At 39.5% G+C, this 20,626-nt stretch overlaps 1 protein-coding gene across 1 annotated transcript in view; it reads left to right on the forward strand.

The window, feature by feature from the left end:
• The window catches only part of LOC126281937 (Bardet-Biedl syndrome 7 protein homolog), a 118,547-nt gene that overhangs the window by 5,304 nt on the left and 92,617 nt on the right, over positions 1-20,626 (forward strand). The window contains exons 2-6 of the mRNA XM_049981283.1: positions 6,058-6,181; positions 6,301-6,415; positions 9,625-9,754; positions 14,059-14,246; positions 20,112-20,301. Of these exons, the coding sequence (XP_049837240.1) occupies positions 6,058-6,181; positions 6,301-6,415; positions 9,625-9,754; positions 14,059-14,246; positions 20,112-20,301 (747 nt within the window). The remainder of the gene's footprint in view (positions 1-6,057; positions 6,182-6,300; positions 6,416-9,624; positions 9,755-14,058; positions 14,247-20,111; positions 20,302-20,626) is intronic.

Raw genomic sequence — 20,626 nt, forward strand, 5'->3', positions numbered from 1 at the left:
ATTCAAACTTTTGTATCTGCCTTACTACACTGTGTAGTGCATCAACATCATTGCATTGTCTTACCATTTACAACTAGAATTTGGAAGATGAGGGAGACTGAATTGCACTGTTGGTATTTGATGGAGCTACGAAGGAATAATTCCTCCTACATCTGCATCTACATCAATACTCTGCAGTACTCCAATGTTCAGTGACATATAAAGAGGAACAAGTTAAAATTTCAAGTTTACTCCCTGACTCATGGTCAAGAGAAAAAAAATAGTTCATGAATTCAACATTTCTCATCGTTTGGTTAAACTAACACAAAAATTAGTGAAAGAGCAAGACATTCTTCCGGTTTTAGGAAAGAAGAAACGAGTAGGTATAAGTGAAGAAACAATTAAAAAGATCCAGCAGTTTTTTGAAGATGATGAAAGCACTAGAATGTGCCCAAGTTGCAAGGATAGTAAAAGAGTTGTTATAAATGGAATTAAAGTAACAAAGCAGAAATGACTAGTGCTGTCAAATTTAAATGAACTTTATGTAGCTTTCAAAAATTCTCATCCTGAATGAAAATTGGAAGGTCAAAATTTTGTGACCTCCGCCCTAAGTGGCGTATCTTGGCTGGATGCTCAAGGACACACTCCATATGTGTTTGTTTATATCATAAAAATGTCAAACTGGTGATTGAGGGTGCAAAACTCAGTAATCTTAACTACAAAGAGTTACTAGATTTAATGGTCTGTGACACTAACAGTTATGACTGCATGATGAGTTTGTGTGATAAATGCCCTGGTAAGGAAACCTTTATTGAATTGTTTCACGAATATGATGAGGAAATGCCAGACAGTATTACCTTCAAACAGAGGGTCACAACTGACAGGGCAGAAATGATAACAGTGGTTAAATCTCAGGAAGATTACTTGGGATCTTCAATTGATAACTTACAGAAACTCAAAAGTCACCACTATGTTTCTAAAATCCAAAGTAAGTTTTTGAAGGACAAAAAAGCACAACTTCATGAAACTGAGTGCATAGTGCTAGCTGATTTTGAAGAAAATTTTACATTTGTGATTCCGATTGCAATACCAGAGTACCACTGGGTCAATGACCAGGCAACAGTGCATCCATTTCTTCTCTACTTTAAAAATGAGAAAGATTAAGTTTGATGTTCTTCAATTTGCATTCCAAGCGACTACTTGGAGCACAACACTTTGGCTGTGCATGTGTTTCAAAAGTATGTAATAATTACATAAAAGAAAATTTTCCCAAGGTTTAGAAGCTGATATACTTTTCAGATGGAAGTGGTTGTAGGTATGTGAACAAAAAATTTTTCAGAACTGTGCAACCACAAAGTGGACTTTGGGTTGGATGCTGAATGGCACTTTTGCATCTTGCCATGATAAAAATGCATGTGATGGAGTAGGAGGTACAACAAAACGTGAAGTAAGTACATCTACATCTACATGGATACTCTGCAAATCACATTTAAGTGCCTGGCAGTAAAGCGAGCCTACAAAGACCCACCACATACCAAATTCTCACAGTAAAGGACACGCATGTCTTTTGCAAGGATAATATTAAAGGTATTACCTATTTTCTGATCAAGAAAGAAGAAGTGGTTCTGCATATGAAAACATCACTTCAAACCAGATTTGAAAACTGTACAGCAATAAAAGGAACAAGGCATCTCCACAAATTCCTTGGCATTGCAGAAAAATTAGTTCGACACTATTTAACATCAGAAACCGAAATTTATGAGGATCATTGTATTAGTAAAATTACATCGCTTTCTTTAACGTTGAATGACATAGTGGCATGTGTGTATAAGGGACAGTGGTGACTTGAGTAGATCATTATTAAGGTAAAGCACTGGTTATGGATGAACAGTGCAACGCCGGTATTGATCTACGCACTGTAGTGGTTGATTCGTAGGACTGGTTTTCGATGCCTGATTGACCTGCCTACCTCACCTTCGTCAGCTTAAGTGGAAGTGCTGGCAGCAACTCAATGTCCTCCACTTCCTGAGCAACACCAACTTGGGTGCAGATCGCTATACGGTGTTGCAGCTCTACAAAGCCCTTATTCAATCCCGCCTGAACTATGGGAATCTGATATACGGTTCAATGGTGCCCTCAGCGTTGCATTTACTGAACGCAGTACACCTCTGTGATGTTCGCCTAGCGACAGGAGCTTTTAGAATGAGTCCAGTGACCAGTGTCCTGATGGAGGCCAGAGTCCCTCCACCGAAGGTTAGTCATGCACAACTGCTCGCCAATTATGTTGCACACGTTCGTAGTTCCCCTGTGCATCCAAATTACTATCTCCTTTTCCCAACCACGGCAGTTAATCTCCCCATCGGCGGCCCAGGTAGGCCTTACAATTGCAGTTTGAGTCCAGTCGCTTCTATCTAAACTGGAGTCCTTCCCTTTACCACCTCTCCTCGAGGTCCTTTCACGTACACCTCCATGGTGTACACCTAGGCCACAGATTCTTCTGGATCTTTTGTGTGGCCCTAAGGACTCTGTTAACCCTGCGGCTCTCCACTACCACTTCCTTTCGATTCTCGACAGGTACTGGGCCATGAAGTGGTTTACACCGACGGAACAGTGGCTGATGGTCACGTAGGCTTTGCGTATGTTCATGGAGGACATATTGAACAGCACTCCTTGCCAGGTGGCTGCAGTGTTTTCACTGCAGAGCTGGTAGCCATACCTCGTGCTCTTGAGCACATCCTCTCATGCCCTGGCAAGTCATTTCTCCTGTGTAGTGACTCCGTGAGCAGCCTACAAGCTATCGACCAGTGCTACCCTCACCATCCTTTGGTAGCGTCCAGGAGTCCATCTATGCCCTGGAATGGTCTCGTCATTTAGTGGTGTTTGTGTGGACCTCTGGACACGTCAGAAACTCAGGCAACAGACTTGCTGACAGGCTGGCCAAACAGTCTACGCGGAAACTGCCTCTGGAAATGGGCATCTCCGAAACTGACCTGCGTGCTGTTCTACACTGCAGGGATTTTTGGCTTTGGGAGATGGAATGGCATAACGGTACGCACAACAAACTGTGTCATTAAGGAGACTATGAGTGTGTGGAAGTTTTCCACGTGGTCCTCTCACAGGGAATCAGTTGTCCTCTGCCAGCTTCTCATTGGCCATACATGGGTAATGCATAGTTACCTCCTCCATCGCGAGGACCCACCTCGGTGTCGCTGTGGCACTGCCTCTTGCTGGACTGCCCACTTTTAGCTGCTCTGCGGCGGACTTTTAACTTCCCCAGCACCCTACCATTGGTGTTGGCTGACAGTGCCTCAACAGCAGCTTTAGTTTTACGTTTTATTCGTAAGGGTGGGTTTTATCATTTGATCTAAGGTTTAGCACATGTCCTTTGTCGCTGTGTGTTCTCCACCCTAGTGCTTTTAGGATGGAGGTTTTAATGTGTTGCTATGTGGCTGGCTTCTCCTTTTTATTCTCTTGGTCAGCCAGCCATGGTAATTTGCTGTCTTGTTTTGATCTCTTCTACATGTTTCTTGCGCCTCTCTGTGGTTTTCTTGTCCGACTTGTCCATTTTAGTGTTTGTTGCCCTTCTGTCATTCTTTTGGTTTTCTCCCTTCTTCCAGCTGTGTTTTGTATGTCTTGATTATTTTACTCCCACCCCTGTGGAATTAATTTTAATCAAAATAAGGGACCAATGACCTAACAGTTTGGTCTCTCTCTCCCTCTTTTAAACCAACCAACACATGAACCCACTACTGTCTGCCACTCACTCTTGAGTAAGGATAGTGTGGTCAGATGTTGTGTATTGGAAGATGCAGAGACAATCAGGTCATCAGAGGACTCCAATGGCAGCAAAGGTGTCACAGGTCTCGTCACATACACACCAATATAATTGCAGCTGTCACCAGTAGCCACAAGCCTGGTGATAATGGAAAATGCAGCTTCCAGGTGTTTATGAACAGCAGCCAATTCCCCTTTTGTAGATAGCACAACAAGCCATGTTGTACTGTGTAAAAAAATGAACAAGATATAAAAAAATATAAACAAAGCAGTCAAGAGTAACTTAGAAAGTACTGACATACACCCACAAAAGAGTAAGTTACCTGATAGTAGCGCTCTTGAGGTTGAAAAGAACACAAAGTATTATAAGGAGAATAAGCAAGCACTAAAATCTGCTCTGCAGAGTTCTCACAACAGCCTGAGACTGCAAGATTTGCAAGCTCTTGAAACATAAACTAATTTCTCTACTTTGTACTAGAAACTCTGCTTACACAAAAGCTACAGTAGCTCTAAAGCACTGATCTAAATTATACACTGTGCATTAACATGAGATTTAAATGTTGTCACGTGACACGGTGCTTCTAGTGACAGAAAAGCTGCACAAGGAAGCCACCTCATACAAAGATATGCACTAAAATTTATGCAAGAGAAAACTTGAAGTAATTCTATAAACACTAATCCACACAGTAAAATACACAGATACAGTCCAGTTCTTTACAGAAATATGAGGGGGAAAAAAGATAGAAACTAAATAAAATTACTGTGTATCGTCCAAATACTACAGCTGCTACCATTGCAGGGTGTCCCTTTCAGCTCGATGTCTGCCACTGCACTGCACTGATGACCAGGAAACAGCATTTCTTTGTAGCAAGCTGTGATTTGTTTCTTCTAAAACTTGCTAACACTGCATAACAGGAGTAGATAACAGACAAACAACCACTTTCCTCTGGCCCAAAGGATTTTTTGCAACATGCCAGGGACAAATCGCTCTTGCAGGTGGGCCTCGTGCCACAAATGTCAACAAGAGGGTATATATTGCAAGTGTTTGTCATGCTTACTCTTACTGGCCAACTGGTGAAATGGCTTAGGATTGGACATTAATCTTATCCAGGCAGCTGCTAATTCTATCATAACAGGAACAAGTATATTATTTATTTCTCAGAATATTCGGGATTAGATGATCATGTTTCAAGTGGACATGGCACCCCTGATCAGTTTACATACTTACCTACAATTAGGTGCCCTAGCATTGACCCACCCAGAACAACGTTTAGTTAGCTACAATAAAAAAAAGTATTCCCATTGAAGGCTGATTTACAATATAAGATCCTACCAAAGTGTCAGTCATAGCATCACACTTCCAGTGGTTTAGCGCACTAGCACAAAATCTTTTTGGACCCCTTCTCTTCATTCAGATTTGTCATTAATGATTCAAGTAATCTTGGTTCAGAAGAAGTCCCTTTCCAAGAATTGGAACAGGTCTGCAGTGAATGTCCTGAAATATTTTCCCTGTGGCTAGGAAAAGCAAATAATTTTAAAGCACATATTATCCTAAAGTACTTGTTTTTTCCCATATCGAAATCGGTCTACATCTACATCTATACCCTGCAAACCACTGTGAAGTGCAGTGTTCTAGATATTAGGGTTTCTTCCTGTTCCATTCACATATGGAACATGGGAAGAATGATTGCCTCTGTGCATGCTACAATTATTCTAATCTTGTCTTCATGATAACTTTGTGAGCAATACATAGACGATTGTACCATATTCATAGAATCATCATTTAAAGTCCATGCTTCAAATTTTATTAGTATTCTTTAGATTGTTTTAATATAAAAGGATCAAGAACGTACTAATAAAAGAGTTTGGCCTCAGCAGCCAGAGACTGTGACCGTGTGTGTGTGTGTGTGTGTGTGTGTGTGTGTGTGTGTGTGTGTGTGTGTGTGTGTGAGTTGCATTTTCGTGAGTGTGTGTGTGTGTGTGTATGTTGTCTATTCCTGATGAAGACCCTTATGGTCAAAAGCTCACTTACTGACAGTCTTTTTTCTTTTTTTTGTTGTGCCTATACGTGACTCAGTATCTCCATTATATGGTCAGTAGCAACTACCCATTTCATAATTTTGTCATTAGTCCATCCTGTATTTTCCATTGTTTAATTAAAGAGTGGCATGTTTTCTTTACAGTCTTAAGTGCATAGGTGTACATGCATGTACAGAATACACCAATGTTGTTAGACATGTACCTTCTTATTTATCTTTTAAATGATATTTATTAATTATTAAACTGTCTTATTTCTGTGTTAAGGTAGCTGTAGCTGATAGAGATGGAGTTTTACAAGTATTTGGACTGAAAAAAGGTGAAATTCATTTAGTATTCAAAACTCTACCTGGGCCTCCAGTATCTTGCTTGCAGCTGGGCGGTGCTTTAGGTAACTTCATGGTTGTTATCTGACATTTAATGTGTCTAATAAATATAACTTGAATTGTTGTGTAATGAATTACAAGCATGAATTTTAAGAGATAAATAAGAAGGCTGTATTCATTTCAGGAACAGTGCAGGATAAAGTATTTGTTTCATCAGGAAATGAAGTTCGTGGATATACTAAGAAAGGAAAACTATTCCTTAGTTTTGACACCAATTTAACAGAACCAATAAAGTCAATGTAAGTAATTACACTAAATATTTTATTGTACATAGGAAGATATTTCATAGTCATACCTAATAATTTCACATTTTGATATAGCTGTTGCCTGCAAGTGACAGAAGATGTAAGTTGAAAGTAAAAATCCAACGGTCCAGAGACAAACCCTTGCAATCTTAGGTAATTTGCTGACAGGTGTAACATTAATTCTCGACCATGGCTATATCTGTTAAAAACAGCACAGTTTTGATTTCGACCATAGTTTTCAACAATCCTTATGATTAATTACAAATTCACTTTTTTTATTTTTTATATGTCACTCTAATTGTAACTAGACATAAGGAAGGAGGTGACTCCCTTCTTGTGAAGATCTATAAATTAACAACAACCATTTGGATTACTGAACAGCTCCCTGAAGAGTGGAAAAGCTCTCTAATTACACCACATAAAGTTCTCTAATTACACCACATAAGAACTTACCACAATATTGAATTGCTCAACATTTGTGATAAACTATTCTCAAACCACCTTTTAGATCAAATTCAGCTGTTAGCAAATGAAGTTATACTGTGCCAAGGTGACTTTTAGCTGATGCAGTTATAGGATACCAAAGTGAATTTTGCAAGGGGAGATCTTTATTTTTCAACAGATTATGGGAAATGGTGAGCATGTCGCCAAGACCTTCATATGTTCTTTGTTGACATCAAGAAAGCATTTGATAGAATCCACGGACAGGAAATGATCAAGCATTTGATTTTGGTAAATTGCTTGGGAATCTTACAAAGACATGCTTGGTTGACATTTCTGAAAGAATTAAAATTGTAAATAAGATGATAGAGGCCTTCAAAATTGAAAGCACTCTGCTACAATGTGACAGTTTTTATCAGTATTATTCAACATTGCTTTAGACAAGAATATGGGAGAGACAGAATGTCTTAACAACCTGAGTTTAAATATATGGAAGGACTCCAGATAAATTTAAAAAAATACAGAATACGGTGGAACTTCGATTTTACATTATCTGATTTTATGTTTTTTGCGATTCTACATCATAAATTTGTAATCCCTGTGAAAAATCCATAAGATCGATGCTAAAAATTCACCGACCTTACATTTCTTCCTAGTAAGGTTTACCTCAATTTTAAGTTCTTACTTGAGGTCTCGCTTGACTTCATCCCGTTTTCTTCCTGTTGACATTTGATGTGACTGAACAAGTTCCAGGTGGCTCAAAATATGGATGGTTTCCACCACGGGTGGTGGCAGAATTAAGGGAATATTTTAGGCAGTTGTAGAGAAAGGAGATTGAGAGAGATAATACTGACATAGTCCATGATCGGTGCTGCCAACACAACTTGCAACATTTAGCTTAACCACGCAATTATGGTACAACTTCTACTAGGTTTCATCTGTAATGGAAAAACAGGATAGTTGATCAAACACTGATCCTCGAAGTATATGCTCAGTCATAATTCAGGAAACGACACCCGTTTCTGGCTAGTGACTTGTTAAGTCATCCGATAGGCAACACAGTCACCTCACCACACTAAGACACACAAAATGAGCTCACCTACTGGATGTGTGGAGAGGGGAAGTGGCCCTTCAGCGACAGGAGTGCAGGTAGGGGTGAAAGCAATTTGTGAGGTGCTGAAAATATATTTTTTGTGCAGATGATGTGCTATGACAGAGATGTCAAACATAAATAGAACAAGGGTTTTGCGATAGCACATTTTAAAGACTTTCGTGTTCAAATCTGACATGATGCAGTTGCAACAACTACACACAATACTCGTTTACATACTTTCCACCACACACAGCACATACTGTAGATCATAAAGATTGGCAGCAGAGATAGAGGGCATGAAGCGAAAATGCAGTACTTGAGATTTCTTTCAAATTTACATTTTGCACAGTGTACAGAAATTCACTGAGCTGATTTCTAACAAGCTTGTAAAGTCAACTGGGGAAGTAAACTCATTTTTTAAGTCTCTATTTCTCTCATCAAGACTAAAATAACACTTTAACAATGTAGGAAAAGACAGATTGCTACTTACCGTAAAGATGGCACGTCAGGTTGCAGACAGGCACAGTTAAAAGACACTCACATATAGCTTTCACCCACAGCCTTCATCACTAAAAGACACACACACACACACACACACACACACACACACACACACACATACCACACACACATACACACCATTCACACACACACACACACACACACACACACACACACAGACAGACAGGCAAGCAAGCACACCCCATGCACGCACAACTGCCGGCATTTCATCCCGAGATGCTGAAGCTGGCAGTCATGAATGCGTGAAGTGTGTGTGTGTGTGTGTGTGTGTGTGTGTGTGTGTGTCTTTTAGTGATGAAGGCTGTGAGTGAAAGTTATATGTGAGTGTCTTTTAACTGTGCCTTTCTGCAACCTGATGTGTCTTCTTTACGTTAAGTAGCAAGCTGTCTTTTCCTACATTTTTGATATTCCTACCTTTGTTGTTGTTTGACTAAAATAATATGTTGATGGTGGTGACGATATAAAATGCGGCTCATAAGAAAATCATTAAACAATAACAGCACTGATGACAAAGTATGTCAGTTAGCAGATGTCCACATTTATGCTTATCGCTTAACTACTTAGCTGCTATGGTATTTTTGGTTTAATTCAACATGTTCATCAGGCTGAGGAGGGAGCTTGTTATTACTGGCTTGGGCTATTGTCAGGTGGAAAGAATACCCCTTTTGCTGATTATGAAATGTAGATATTTGAAAGAGCATTGCAAAAAGTGACATTGACTTATATTGCACTTCAGGTCAGAATTGTTAATTATTTTAGTGGATATGCTAGCAAGCTCAGTTGTTCAGCTGACGTAAATATTCATATTTTGATTTTACTAGAGCTATCTCTGTTCTTTGACTTATACCACAAAGCATGATATGTCTTACGGGCATTGTGAAATATACTTATCATTTCACATTTTGATTATTTACACACTTAAAGAAGATGCTGGGATATTTAAGTTATTTTATTTGTCCAAATATTACATTTTTAATTTTCAAGATGTCATTGCCTCTGGGAGTGTAAATGAGTGCAAAATTTTTGTTTAGTTAACTTTTAATTGCAAACCAGTTGCTCATGAGAGCTTTCTTTAACAGCTATGTGATAATTATAATTTCTCTTTTATTGACTTCTAATAGTTATTACTTATACTGATTTGTTTCAGGTATGTTTGTGGAAGCAATCTTTTAGTATGTGGTGATCATGCATATAATCAATATTTTGACTGTAAAGATGTTAATTCTTTCCATTGTGGAGATCGCATAATTGATGTCATTGCTCTGGGGGCAGAAAAGGTGACTATTTCTGATTTTAATAATGCTTGCGTATGTGTTTTATATTGTGCAACACTGTGGGGTGCATTTATCTTTAGTAAAGTAAGAACAAGGAAATGAATTAGAAATATACCAAATATTGATCTTTAATGTGTCCTCAGAGTCTTTTGCAGTGGCATGCTTTAATAATATTTTCTTGGTTTACAAGCCACATAATTTTGAATAAAACACTTGACCTTTCAATAGCTGTTTCCACCAACGTCACCAAAAGTTCCAATCACTGACATTCAGTTTGTAATTTCAACTCCTGATGATGATGGTGGAGACAGCTATTGAAAGCTTGTACGTTTTATTTGAAATTATTGATGATGTAAATAAAATAGAAACAAACTTCCACATGGGAAAAATATATTAAAAACAAAGATTCCAAGACTTACCAAGGGGGAAAGCGCCGGTAGATAGGCACACACACAGAATTTCAGAGCTTCCAAGGGGGAAAGCGCCGGTAGATAGGCACACACACAGAATTTCAGAGTTTTCGCAACCGGCGGGTGCTTCGTCAGGAAAGAGGGAAGGAAATGAAAGATGAAAGGATGTGGGTTTTAAGGTAGAGGGTAAGGAGTCATTCCAATCCCGGGAGCGGAAAGACTTACCTTAGGGGGAAAAAAGGATAGGTATATACTCGCACACACACACACACACACACACACACACACACACACACACACACGCATATCCATCCATACATACAGAGACACAAGCAGCTGTGTGTGTTTGTGTGTTTTATTCATTGTGCCTATACCGGCGCTTTCCCGCTTGGTAAGTCTTGGAATCTTTGTTTTTAATATATTTATTTGAAATTATGCTGATTATAAGCCAAGAACATTTTTATTGATGTTCTGTAATGGTTTACTGCACCGAGTGTCCTTGTAGACTCTCTTTCTTTCTTTCTCTCTGTCCCCCCCCCCCCCCCCCCCCTCTTTCTCTCTCTATTGTCTCACGCACACACACACACACACACACACACACACACACACACACACATTTATTGGGACAAAGTACTGGTAGAATGGCACAACTGTATTTGAAAAACTAAATTGATTTTTTATTGTTTTGTTATTTTATTTCTTAGCAGCAGATTAGATCTACACTCCTAGAAATTGAAATAAGAACACCGTGAATTCATTGTCCCAGCAAGGGGAAACTTTATTGACACATTCCTGGGGTCAGATACATCACATGATCACACTGACAGAACCACAGGCACATAGACACAGGCAACAGAGCATGCACAATGTCGGCACTAGTACAGTGTATATCCACCTTTCGCAGCAATGCAGGCTGCTATTCTCCCATGGAGACGATCGTAGAGATGCTGGATGTAGTCCTGTGGAACGGCTTGCCATGCCATTTCCACCTGGTGCCTCAGTTGGACCAGCGTTCGTGCTGGACGTGCAGACCGCGTGAGACGACGCTTCATCCAGTCCCAAACATGCTCAATGGGGGACAGATCCGGAGATCTTGCTGCCCAGGGTAGTTGGCTTACACCTTCTAGAGCACGTTGGGTGGCACGGGATACATGAGGACGTGCATTGTCCTGTTGGAACAGCAAGTTCCCTTGCTGGTCTAGGAATGGTGGAACGATGGGTTCGATGACGGTTTGGATGTACCGTGCACTATTCAGTGTCCCCTCGACGATCACCAGAGATGTACGGCCAGTGTAGGAGATCGCTCCCCACACCATGATGCCGGGTGTTGGCCCTGTGTGCCTCGGTCGTATGCAGTCCTGATTGTGGCGCTCACCTGCACGGCGCCAAACACGCATACGACGATCATTGGCACCAAGGCAGAAGTGACTCTCATCGCTGAAGACGACACGTCTCCATTCGTCCCTCCATTCACACCTGTCGCGACACCACTGGAGGTGGGCTGCACGATGTTGGGGCGTAAGCGGAAGACGGCCTAATGGTGTGCGGGACCGTAGCCCAGCTTCATGGAGACGGTTGCGAATGGTCCTCGCCGATACCCCAGGAGCAACAGTGTCCCTAATTTGCTGGGAAGTGGCGGTGCGGTCCCCTACGACACTGCGTAGGATCCTACGGTCTTGGCGTGCATCCGTGCGTCGCTGCGGTCCGGTCCCAGGTCGACGGGCACATGCACCTTCCGCCGACCACTGGCGACAACATCGATGTACTGTGGAGACCTCACGCCCCACGTGTTGAGCAATTCGGCGGTACGTCCACCCGGCCTCCCGCATGCCCACTATACGCCCTCGCTCAAAGTCCGTCAACTGCACATACTGTTCATGGCCACGCTGTCGCGGCATGCTACCAGTGTTAAAGACTGCGATGGAGCTCCATATGCCACAGCTAACTGGCTGACACTGACGGCGGCGGTGCACAAATGCTGTGCAGCTAGCGCCATTCGACGGCCAACACCGCGGTTCCTGGTGTGTCCGCTGTGCCGTGCGTGTGATGATTGCTTGTACAGCCCTCTCGCAGTGTCCGGAGCAAGTATGATGGGTCTGACACACCGGTGTCAATGTGTTTTTTTTCCATTTTCAGGAGTGTATGAAGCTTACATGCAAGAAAACATGAAAACATGCACATATTGTTGTATGATGCAGTCTTCAGTCTAAAACTTGGTTTGAATACACTCTCCATGCTCTCCTGTGCAAGGCTCTTCATCCATGTAGTGGAAACAACATACATTTTAACCTGCTTACTGTATTCATGCCTTGATCTTCCTGCAGCACTTCCTTTCTGTTACCAAATTGATTCCTGGATGTCTAGGCTATGCCCTGTTAACCAATCCCTTCATATTTTTTTTGATTTGGCACCTCCTTAACAGTTGCTTGATCTACTAGTCTAATCTTCACATTCTTCTGTTTCACCACATTTGAAAAACTTCTATTCTCATTCCTGTATGGACTGTTTACCGCCCACATTCCATTTCCGTACAACGCTACACTCCAGACAAATGTCTTAAGAAAGTACTTCCTACACATAAACATACTGTAAAAAAATATCTTTTTAAGAAATGATTTGCTTGCTATTTCCAATCAGCATTTTATGTCATCTCTATGTAGGTCAAAATCAGTTATTTTGCAGCCCAAATAGCCAAACTCATCTACTACTTTTAGTTTCGTATTTTTTAGTTTAATTCTCTAACCAACACAAGATTTAATTCAAGTACATTCCCATATCATTGTCTTAATTTTGTTGATATTCATCTCATAACCTCTTTTCAAATCACTTTGTTTGCAGAAAATAAAATGTTGATCAGAATTTAATTTTTGTGGTGTGAGTATGGGGAGATAAGGAGATTCTAAAATTTGTGACATGACAATTTTATTTCAAATGAGAGAGTGTTTCCATAAGGAACAGAATGCAGTGGCATAATAGGGATCATCAGATACTAACAGAGGTTTTATGCTGTTATTGAAACTGGCCCAAGCCTCTCAGTTTAATAGAGTCTAAGACTTCAAACACTTTCATACTGAATGTATTGTGTTGCTTCTTGTCAAAAAGTATATTAAGTACAATTAAATAAAATTTGAATGGTGTGGCCTTGAATAGCATATAATCATTATCTTAAGTGTGTCATAAAAATGTGAATTGGCTACCAGAAGGAAATCTTAATCAATCTGTAAACTTTTTTTCGAATGCTATTCAGAGGGGGTGTGGGATACCTGCAATCTCCCTGCACATTTACTACTGCAAGTATAGGACCATCACAAAGGGAATATATCCCACCTTCTACAAACAGTGCAGCTGCTGTATTAACGCTTTCTGCTACGCCCCAAGTACTCATTGCAAACAGTGAGTGTTCTATTGCTAGGAATACAAGTAGTGCCTGTGTCACAAGGAAGCATGCAATTACACATTTTAGCGGAAACAGGCAAACACAGCAAAACAAAATGAAGCACAGTGTTTACCAGTGGCTATTACTGTGCTGCTATATACAGCATTGTTTTGCTGGATGCAAAGCATGTCTCCTGACTGCTACCAACTCAGAACTCTTAAGTCCAGATTTTCTTTTTTTTTTGGGGGGGGGGGGGGGGGATTATTGGCTGTAAATGGACTTGCAGTTGTTGAAAACTGTCTGAAAATTAATCTTATCCTGGGTGGCTAGGCATGGCATGCAGGGAAATGCAGATATGAATTAAAATAATCTGTGTGAAAACCTGAATGTTGAGCGAATCCAGTTATTTTACTTGTAAATATCAATATTAAGTGCTGTTATCTGTTTCATCTTCCATACGTACATCAAAATAATGTATATTCAGTGAAAATTAGAAAGTGTTTTCTGACATCCATCTGCAGGGTAACAATAAGCTGTTGGCAGTTTTGGCATGTGAAGACAGAATTTTGCGGGTATTGGATCGACATGATCTCTTACACAGTGTAGAGTTAGAGTCAGTGCCATCAGTGCTGTTTCCATTTCCTGGAAGTGATGACCAGATATTATATGGAACTGTTGATGGAAGAATTGGTGTCGTCACAGTTACAAGGTGAGTCACCAAACACAAATAATTAAGCTGTCTGGCCAAGTAGAACGAATTAGCGTTTACTTATGCCTAAAGGGATTCAATGTACTAAGATTATTTAACAAGATTATGCTGAATTTATCATTTGAATAATTCAAAAAGTACGCTCACTGTTGCTTTAGTTATACAATTATTATCACTGCTGACTGCACTCTCCTCTGTAATAGTCTTATTGAAACAGCGCGTAACAGTTTTTACCAAGAACAAAAACTAAAATACACAGACTTTCTTGTCTCTAATGTACTTATCTTTCTTCTTCTTCTAAATTCCAGTTTGAATACAGTTTGAATCTTTTTATTTTTTATCTTCTACATTCTTTGAAATTATCTGTCCACAATTGTTTTATACACATCCTTTTTTTCCCTTTCATGCTCCATCTGAATACCGGTGTCTTTTCTTCTTCTTCAGCTGAAATATAAACAGCATTAGTCTTCTAAATTTTTTACACTAAGCTCCCATACTATGACATCCACAATTATAACTCTCTAGCTCTCCTCAGAGAGTGTCTGACCCCAGTTGTACAAACCAATTAGAACTTTTCACTTTCTAAATAAGCTACATTTATTGCAATACTTGCCTATTTGCCGGCCGGAGTGGCTATGTGGTTCTGGGCACTATAGGCTGGAGCCGAGCGACCGCTACGGTCACAGGTTCAAATCTAGCCTCGGGCATGGATGTGTGTGATGTCCTGAGGTTAGTTAGGTTTAATTAATTCTACGTTCTAGGCAACTGATGACCTTAGAAGTTAAGTCACATAGTGCTCAGAGCCATTTGAACCAATTTGAACTTGCCTATTTAGAACCTGTAAATAATTTCATGTAGCTTCATAATGTTTTAATACACATTTCTTGGGATCACCTCTTTGTGCAGTTTTAGCTTTAATTACAGCTATTTCAGCACATGATAGATTTAGTGGAAAATAAGTGATATAAACAATATTAAGTTCTACTACTTAGCTTCAGTGTTTGCTGCTTGAATTTCATTTGCAGATAAAACCATATTCTTGATGTTAAATGTAAATAACAAAATTCTAATTGCCAATAAACCCTTTTTTTATTTTTCTTCTGGTCAGATTTTCTAAAAATACACTCTTCATAGAAAATTCATTTTCAATAACTAAGACAGGTCAAAATTCTTAAAGGAACAGATAATGAAACAAAAAGTTTGTTCACATCAAGAAACTACCTAGGAAAGACCTGAAACAAATGACTCAGTTGTTGTGAATTTACTCTATATATAGGGTGAACATTAATAAAACCAATGAACTGCAGGAACGAACTCCTGACTAGAAATGGAGGAAAGAAAGTCCTAATGAACATGTGTCCATAAATGGATGGTATGTGTGCAATGACAACAGACTGTCCCAGAACATAATACAGAGCCGCATTGCATCCATGTCACAACAGAGGTTCAAAGTGGCTTCCAAAGGATGCAGTGCACGTGTTCACATGTCACATCGTGGGCTGCCGCACTTTCTTTGTATGTTCTAGCCTCTCTCTGAATAGCATCATATGCTTTGTGAACACACTATTGAAGGTCTGTATATCAGGAACTGGTTCAGCACACACAGTGCTTTTCAGATGTCCCCAGAGGTAAAAAATCCAGGGGACTTAAGACTGGTGATCTAGCAGGCCATGCTGCGGGGCCTCCATGTCCTACCCAACAAGTGGGGAGGATGTTTTTGAGGTGTTGGTAAACTGTAATGTGGAAGTGGAGTGGTACTCCGTTATGCAGAAACTACATAGCCTGTCATATTGCCTAAGGCACATTCCCAAGCAACCCAGGAAATCCAAGTGTGTTCCTCCATCATGGCTCCATCATTCAGAAACCACATAACCTGTCAGTTGCCAAAGGCACATTCTCAAGTGTCCCAAGCAGAGTATTCCACATGAAGTCCAGGCTTTGTGGAATAATAACCAGTCAAAGTATGTGGTCACCAAGAATTCCAGCCCATACATTGATGCTGAACCAATGCTAATGAGATGCCCCATAGATCACAGATAACGATCATGCAGATTGATGATGTCACTTCTGGTAAATGTTACTTCATGGTAAAGAAGACTGATGATGTCCATAATTGTGATGGACTGGTGCAAAAACCATCAACAGAATCCTTCCAATAAAGGCAAATCTGCTGCTGATAATCCTTACACTTGTTGCAAGCGATAGGGATAGGATTGGGTGTCATGCAAGATACACGTAATCATATTTTGACTGACATCATGTTGGCAGGCTATTTTCCTTGAACTTGTAGAACACTGTTCTCCATATCTGGTGGGCACACAGTTAGCCGCCTCCCTGCATTGTGTGAAAGGGCCCGTGATCACATAAATGCCCAAAAAGGGCTTCCAATGTTGTGCGACGTGGTTGTTGACTGTGAGGATACTTGTTAGGTATAGCCGGGCTGCCTCTCAACCAATTCCACCTGCTTGGCTGTACAGAAACACCCTCTTGGTTTGATACTGACATGAATACCATACTATTCTGCTGCTTACAGTACACTGCATCAATCACACAACCTGCAACATGCAAGGAACACATGGCACGTGGTCAGAGGAACTTTCATTCCTCAGTGTCATCTACTGTGGCAATGATGCATTTCCAACCACATGTTCTTAGGATCTTCTTTCCTCCATTTCCAATCAGGAATCTGTCCCTGCAGTTTCTCAGTTTTATTAATGTTCATTCTGTATAACTGTATGGTACATGCCAGAAAGTTCCGGTACAATATTCTTTTCTAAATACAATAATTTTTAATTAAGACTTCTGTTATAAAAAATAATACAATTGTGGCAATGACAATTTTAATGCTCAAAATAAAAGTTATTATTGCTTGAAAGAATATGAAATTATCAGTTGAAAATTCAAGAATGTACAGTTTTGTTTACTTTAAAAACATTGAGTTTCTGTTAAAAATGTGATTTTCCACAGAAACTTGTTGTCTTATTTTGACCAGGTACTCGATTAGCTTCATGCACAGTGGAAATGAAATTTGAACACTTAGTGTCATTGTTCATCTTTGATGACAAACACACACCTTGCTGTGATATGGAGTCTCTTTCCAATAATTTGTGATGCTTTGTACATTCCTCATAACAGCATTTGTAAATGAACATCAATCTCTGTTTTACACTATATCATTCTGAAGTGCGCTATGCTTCCTTTTAGTGTTTAATGTTGTGGTATATCGAGAAGTTGTAACAATGGAAAATTGTACTGAAATGCAGGAGGATCTGTAGCGAATTGACACATGGTGCAGGGAATGGCAATTGAATCTCAATGTAGACAAGTGTAATGTGCTGCGAATACATAGAAAGAAAGATCCCTTATCATTTAGCTACAATATAGCAGGTCAGCAACTAGGAGCAGTTAATTCCATAAATTATCTGGAAGTACACATTAGGAGTGATTTAAAATGGAATGATCATATAAAGCCTTTATATGTGAAAAATGCCAAATTGCACTATATTTCAGAGTCTGCATTAAACTGTAGGTCCATTTATAACTGGTTGAATTAGTTCAAGGTCAGATCAAGGCATTGTGGTGGTGGTACTAATATGCCTATTTACTCATGCATGGATAACTATCTTTACAAAAGTGTGGGCTTAGTTAACAGAAAGCATTGTAATTCTCGTATTGCAATCTTTTGTAACTGGCTATTAAGCCGACCAAAATCTCACCCCAGAGTTATTGTTTGCATCATTTAATATGAGAAACTATAGAAACACAAATCAACAAGATATGTTTACCATACAAAGTCACCAAGATCACCTACAACAGTCAGTGCCAAGTTAATACATTCCCATAAACAATCTTACTTGAAGCCTTGTTTGCAGCAGGAAATATGAATCTTAAAGGAATAGGATTAATTGAGAGGTTAGAACATGAAGAACAAAAGGTTCTCAAAGATATATTGGGACCTCAGTTACACAGAACAGTTCATTAATTAGACAAATCAATGAAGAACTGTATCCTGGATAGACAGCATCTCAGACACCATCAGGAAATACATATGTAAAATGGGCAGGGACATTGACACACAAGACACTACCATTTGTCAGAAGACATGAAATCAAAGTACTGTTGATGGTAACTTTCAAATTGAAAATTGATGTTGCCACAGATTTTCAGAACAGAATCAGTCTCATGCTACAAAATTTGTGAACAAAAAAGTAAAGAAAACTGCAGAATATGAGAATGAAAAGATAATGAACAAATAAGTGGGGAGTAACAGCAAAACTTGTCCAGAGATGATCTAAACAAAGATAAGAAGGAGGAAAAAGTTTCATCATATTGCTTTCAAGAGAACAGATACACTTATGAGAATACTCATATTTCACACCAGTGTTATCCACAGTTTATGTCGTTCATATGTACACTAAGTTAAACGAAGTAATGGTCACTTCTGACTTAAATTTAGTTAACAAACGTACTAAATAAGTAAGCACTTCATAAAATTTATCTTTCTTAGTAATTTAATGTTTTCACTTATCAGAGACAAACACTACAATTCTGTTTATGTTTAAAAGATTGTCATGATTATATAGGATGATTCAAAATGAGTGGGACAAAATGAAGGTATGCTTGTTACTACAGTAATGGCCTTATTTCGGAAATAAACACGTAGACTTAACTCACACTTTAGCTGGCAACAATGAAACAATGGAAGGTCACCGATGTTGTTCATGGCTGGCATTAGTATTCAAAATAGTGGCATCTGTGATAGAAAAAATACTCAATAACATCATCAGTGATCTTGTCCAAAGACTTTTTTAGACCACATTTGGAAAAATGGTACCATACCATCACAAGATTGCTAGATGGGCAAAGCAATTCGAATGAAAGAAGCCCCAGGAAACCCATGTGTTGTGCCAGCAGAGAAGTGAATGTGTTGCAATCAACAGTGTTGTGACATGTGTTGCACAAGCATCTACAGTTTCAGGCTGGCAGAATTTAGATGTTGTGGGCACTAAAACCTGTTGAAAAATGAAATGGAGACAACTATGCATTGATTTTCAAGCATAGCTAGAGTTGGATGGTTTTGCAAACGTGTGCTTTCTGATGAAGCCACATTTCACTTAAGTAACAAAGTGACCAAGTGTAATTTGAGGATATGGGGTACACAAAACCTCCATGCCTCTCTGGAAAATGAATGTGATTATCTGAAACTTAATGTTTGCTTTGCCATAATCAACTGCAGAGTCTTTAGCCCTCTCTCCTTCACAGAATCTACCATTACAGGCCTAACCTACGTCACTATGCTTTCTCTCTGGTTGTTGCCTCAGTTGTCAGAAGAGGTACCCAATTTCACTTTGTGGCAGGATGGTGCCCAGCCACATTGGTGTAACCTCTTATGTAGTCGCCTCAAATCTTCAACATCTATGGACTGGTTGTGCTGGGTCAAATGATGTGTCATACGTGTTATTGCCCTCCAGATCACCTATCCTTACATCAGTTGTTCTTTCTTGTGGGAATGTGTGAAGGACGTGGTTTATTACCATCATTTCTGCAAGGCTTACAGTGTTGAAGCCACCAGGTAGTTAGCACGGTTAACTCCATTTATCGGGCTACGTTGGAATGGGCCTGGCAGGAAACTTAGTACTAGATTCTATGTCACAGTTGGAACCCACATTACAAGTCTGTAAATGTCCATAGGAATTGTGAGCGTTAACCTTTTTACCTGTATGTGTATTTCTGAAATAAAATCGTGAATGTACTGCAGAATACTTTCTTTTGTCCCATTCATTTAGAATCACTCTTTACTTTGATGTACATTTTTATATGTATGTAATTGGAGGTTTCTTAGAAACTTGGATGTTATTGTTTCAGGAATGAAGTCAGCCATGCTTGGATTCTGAAAAAACCTAGTAACAGTAGTTGTATTACCTGTATGGATTGTTATGACTTGACAGCAAATGGCACTCCAGACTTAGTGGTGGGACGTCAGGATGGTTCCATAGATGTCTACTCTTTTCCAGAGGACGCTGATGATAGTGATGCCACTCTCAGATTCACATATGTATGATCATGTGCCTTTTACATAACAAGTATGAAAACAAACTTGTAAATGAGTAGCTCTTTTGCTTTATATTTCTTTCAGTTACATTTGTTGCTTTCAAAGTCACACACAGTGTCTCCTGATGTTCACAGCTGCTCTTAAAATTTGTAACTTTTCAAGTCATATATTTTGTAGCTTCAGTGATACTTCTTTTTTTCTTCTTCTTGTTTTTCTTGTTTCCTGTGCTCCTTTTAATTTCTAGTCATTTGTTATCAGTCACTGTAACACCTCAGTGTCCTTCTTATGTTGGTTTTCAAATGTGACGCCCCCTTTTTTTTTTTTGTTT

Source organism: Schistocerca gregaria, chromosome 7, assembly GCF_023897955.1.
Source record: "Schistocerca gregaria isolate iqSchGreg1 chromosome 7, iqSchGreg1.2, whole genome shotgun sequence".
Lineage (NCBI taxonomy): Eukaryota > Metazoa > Arthropoda > Insecta > Orthoptera > Acrididae > Schistocerca > Schistocerca gregaria.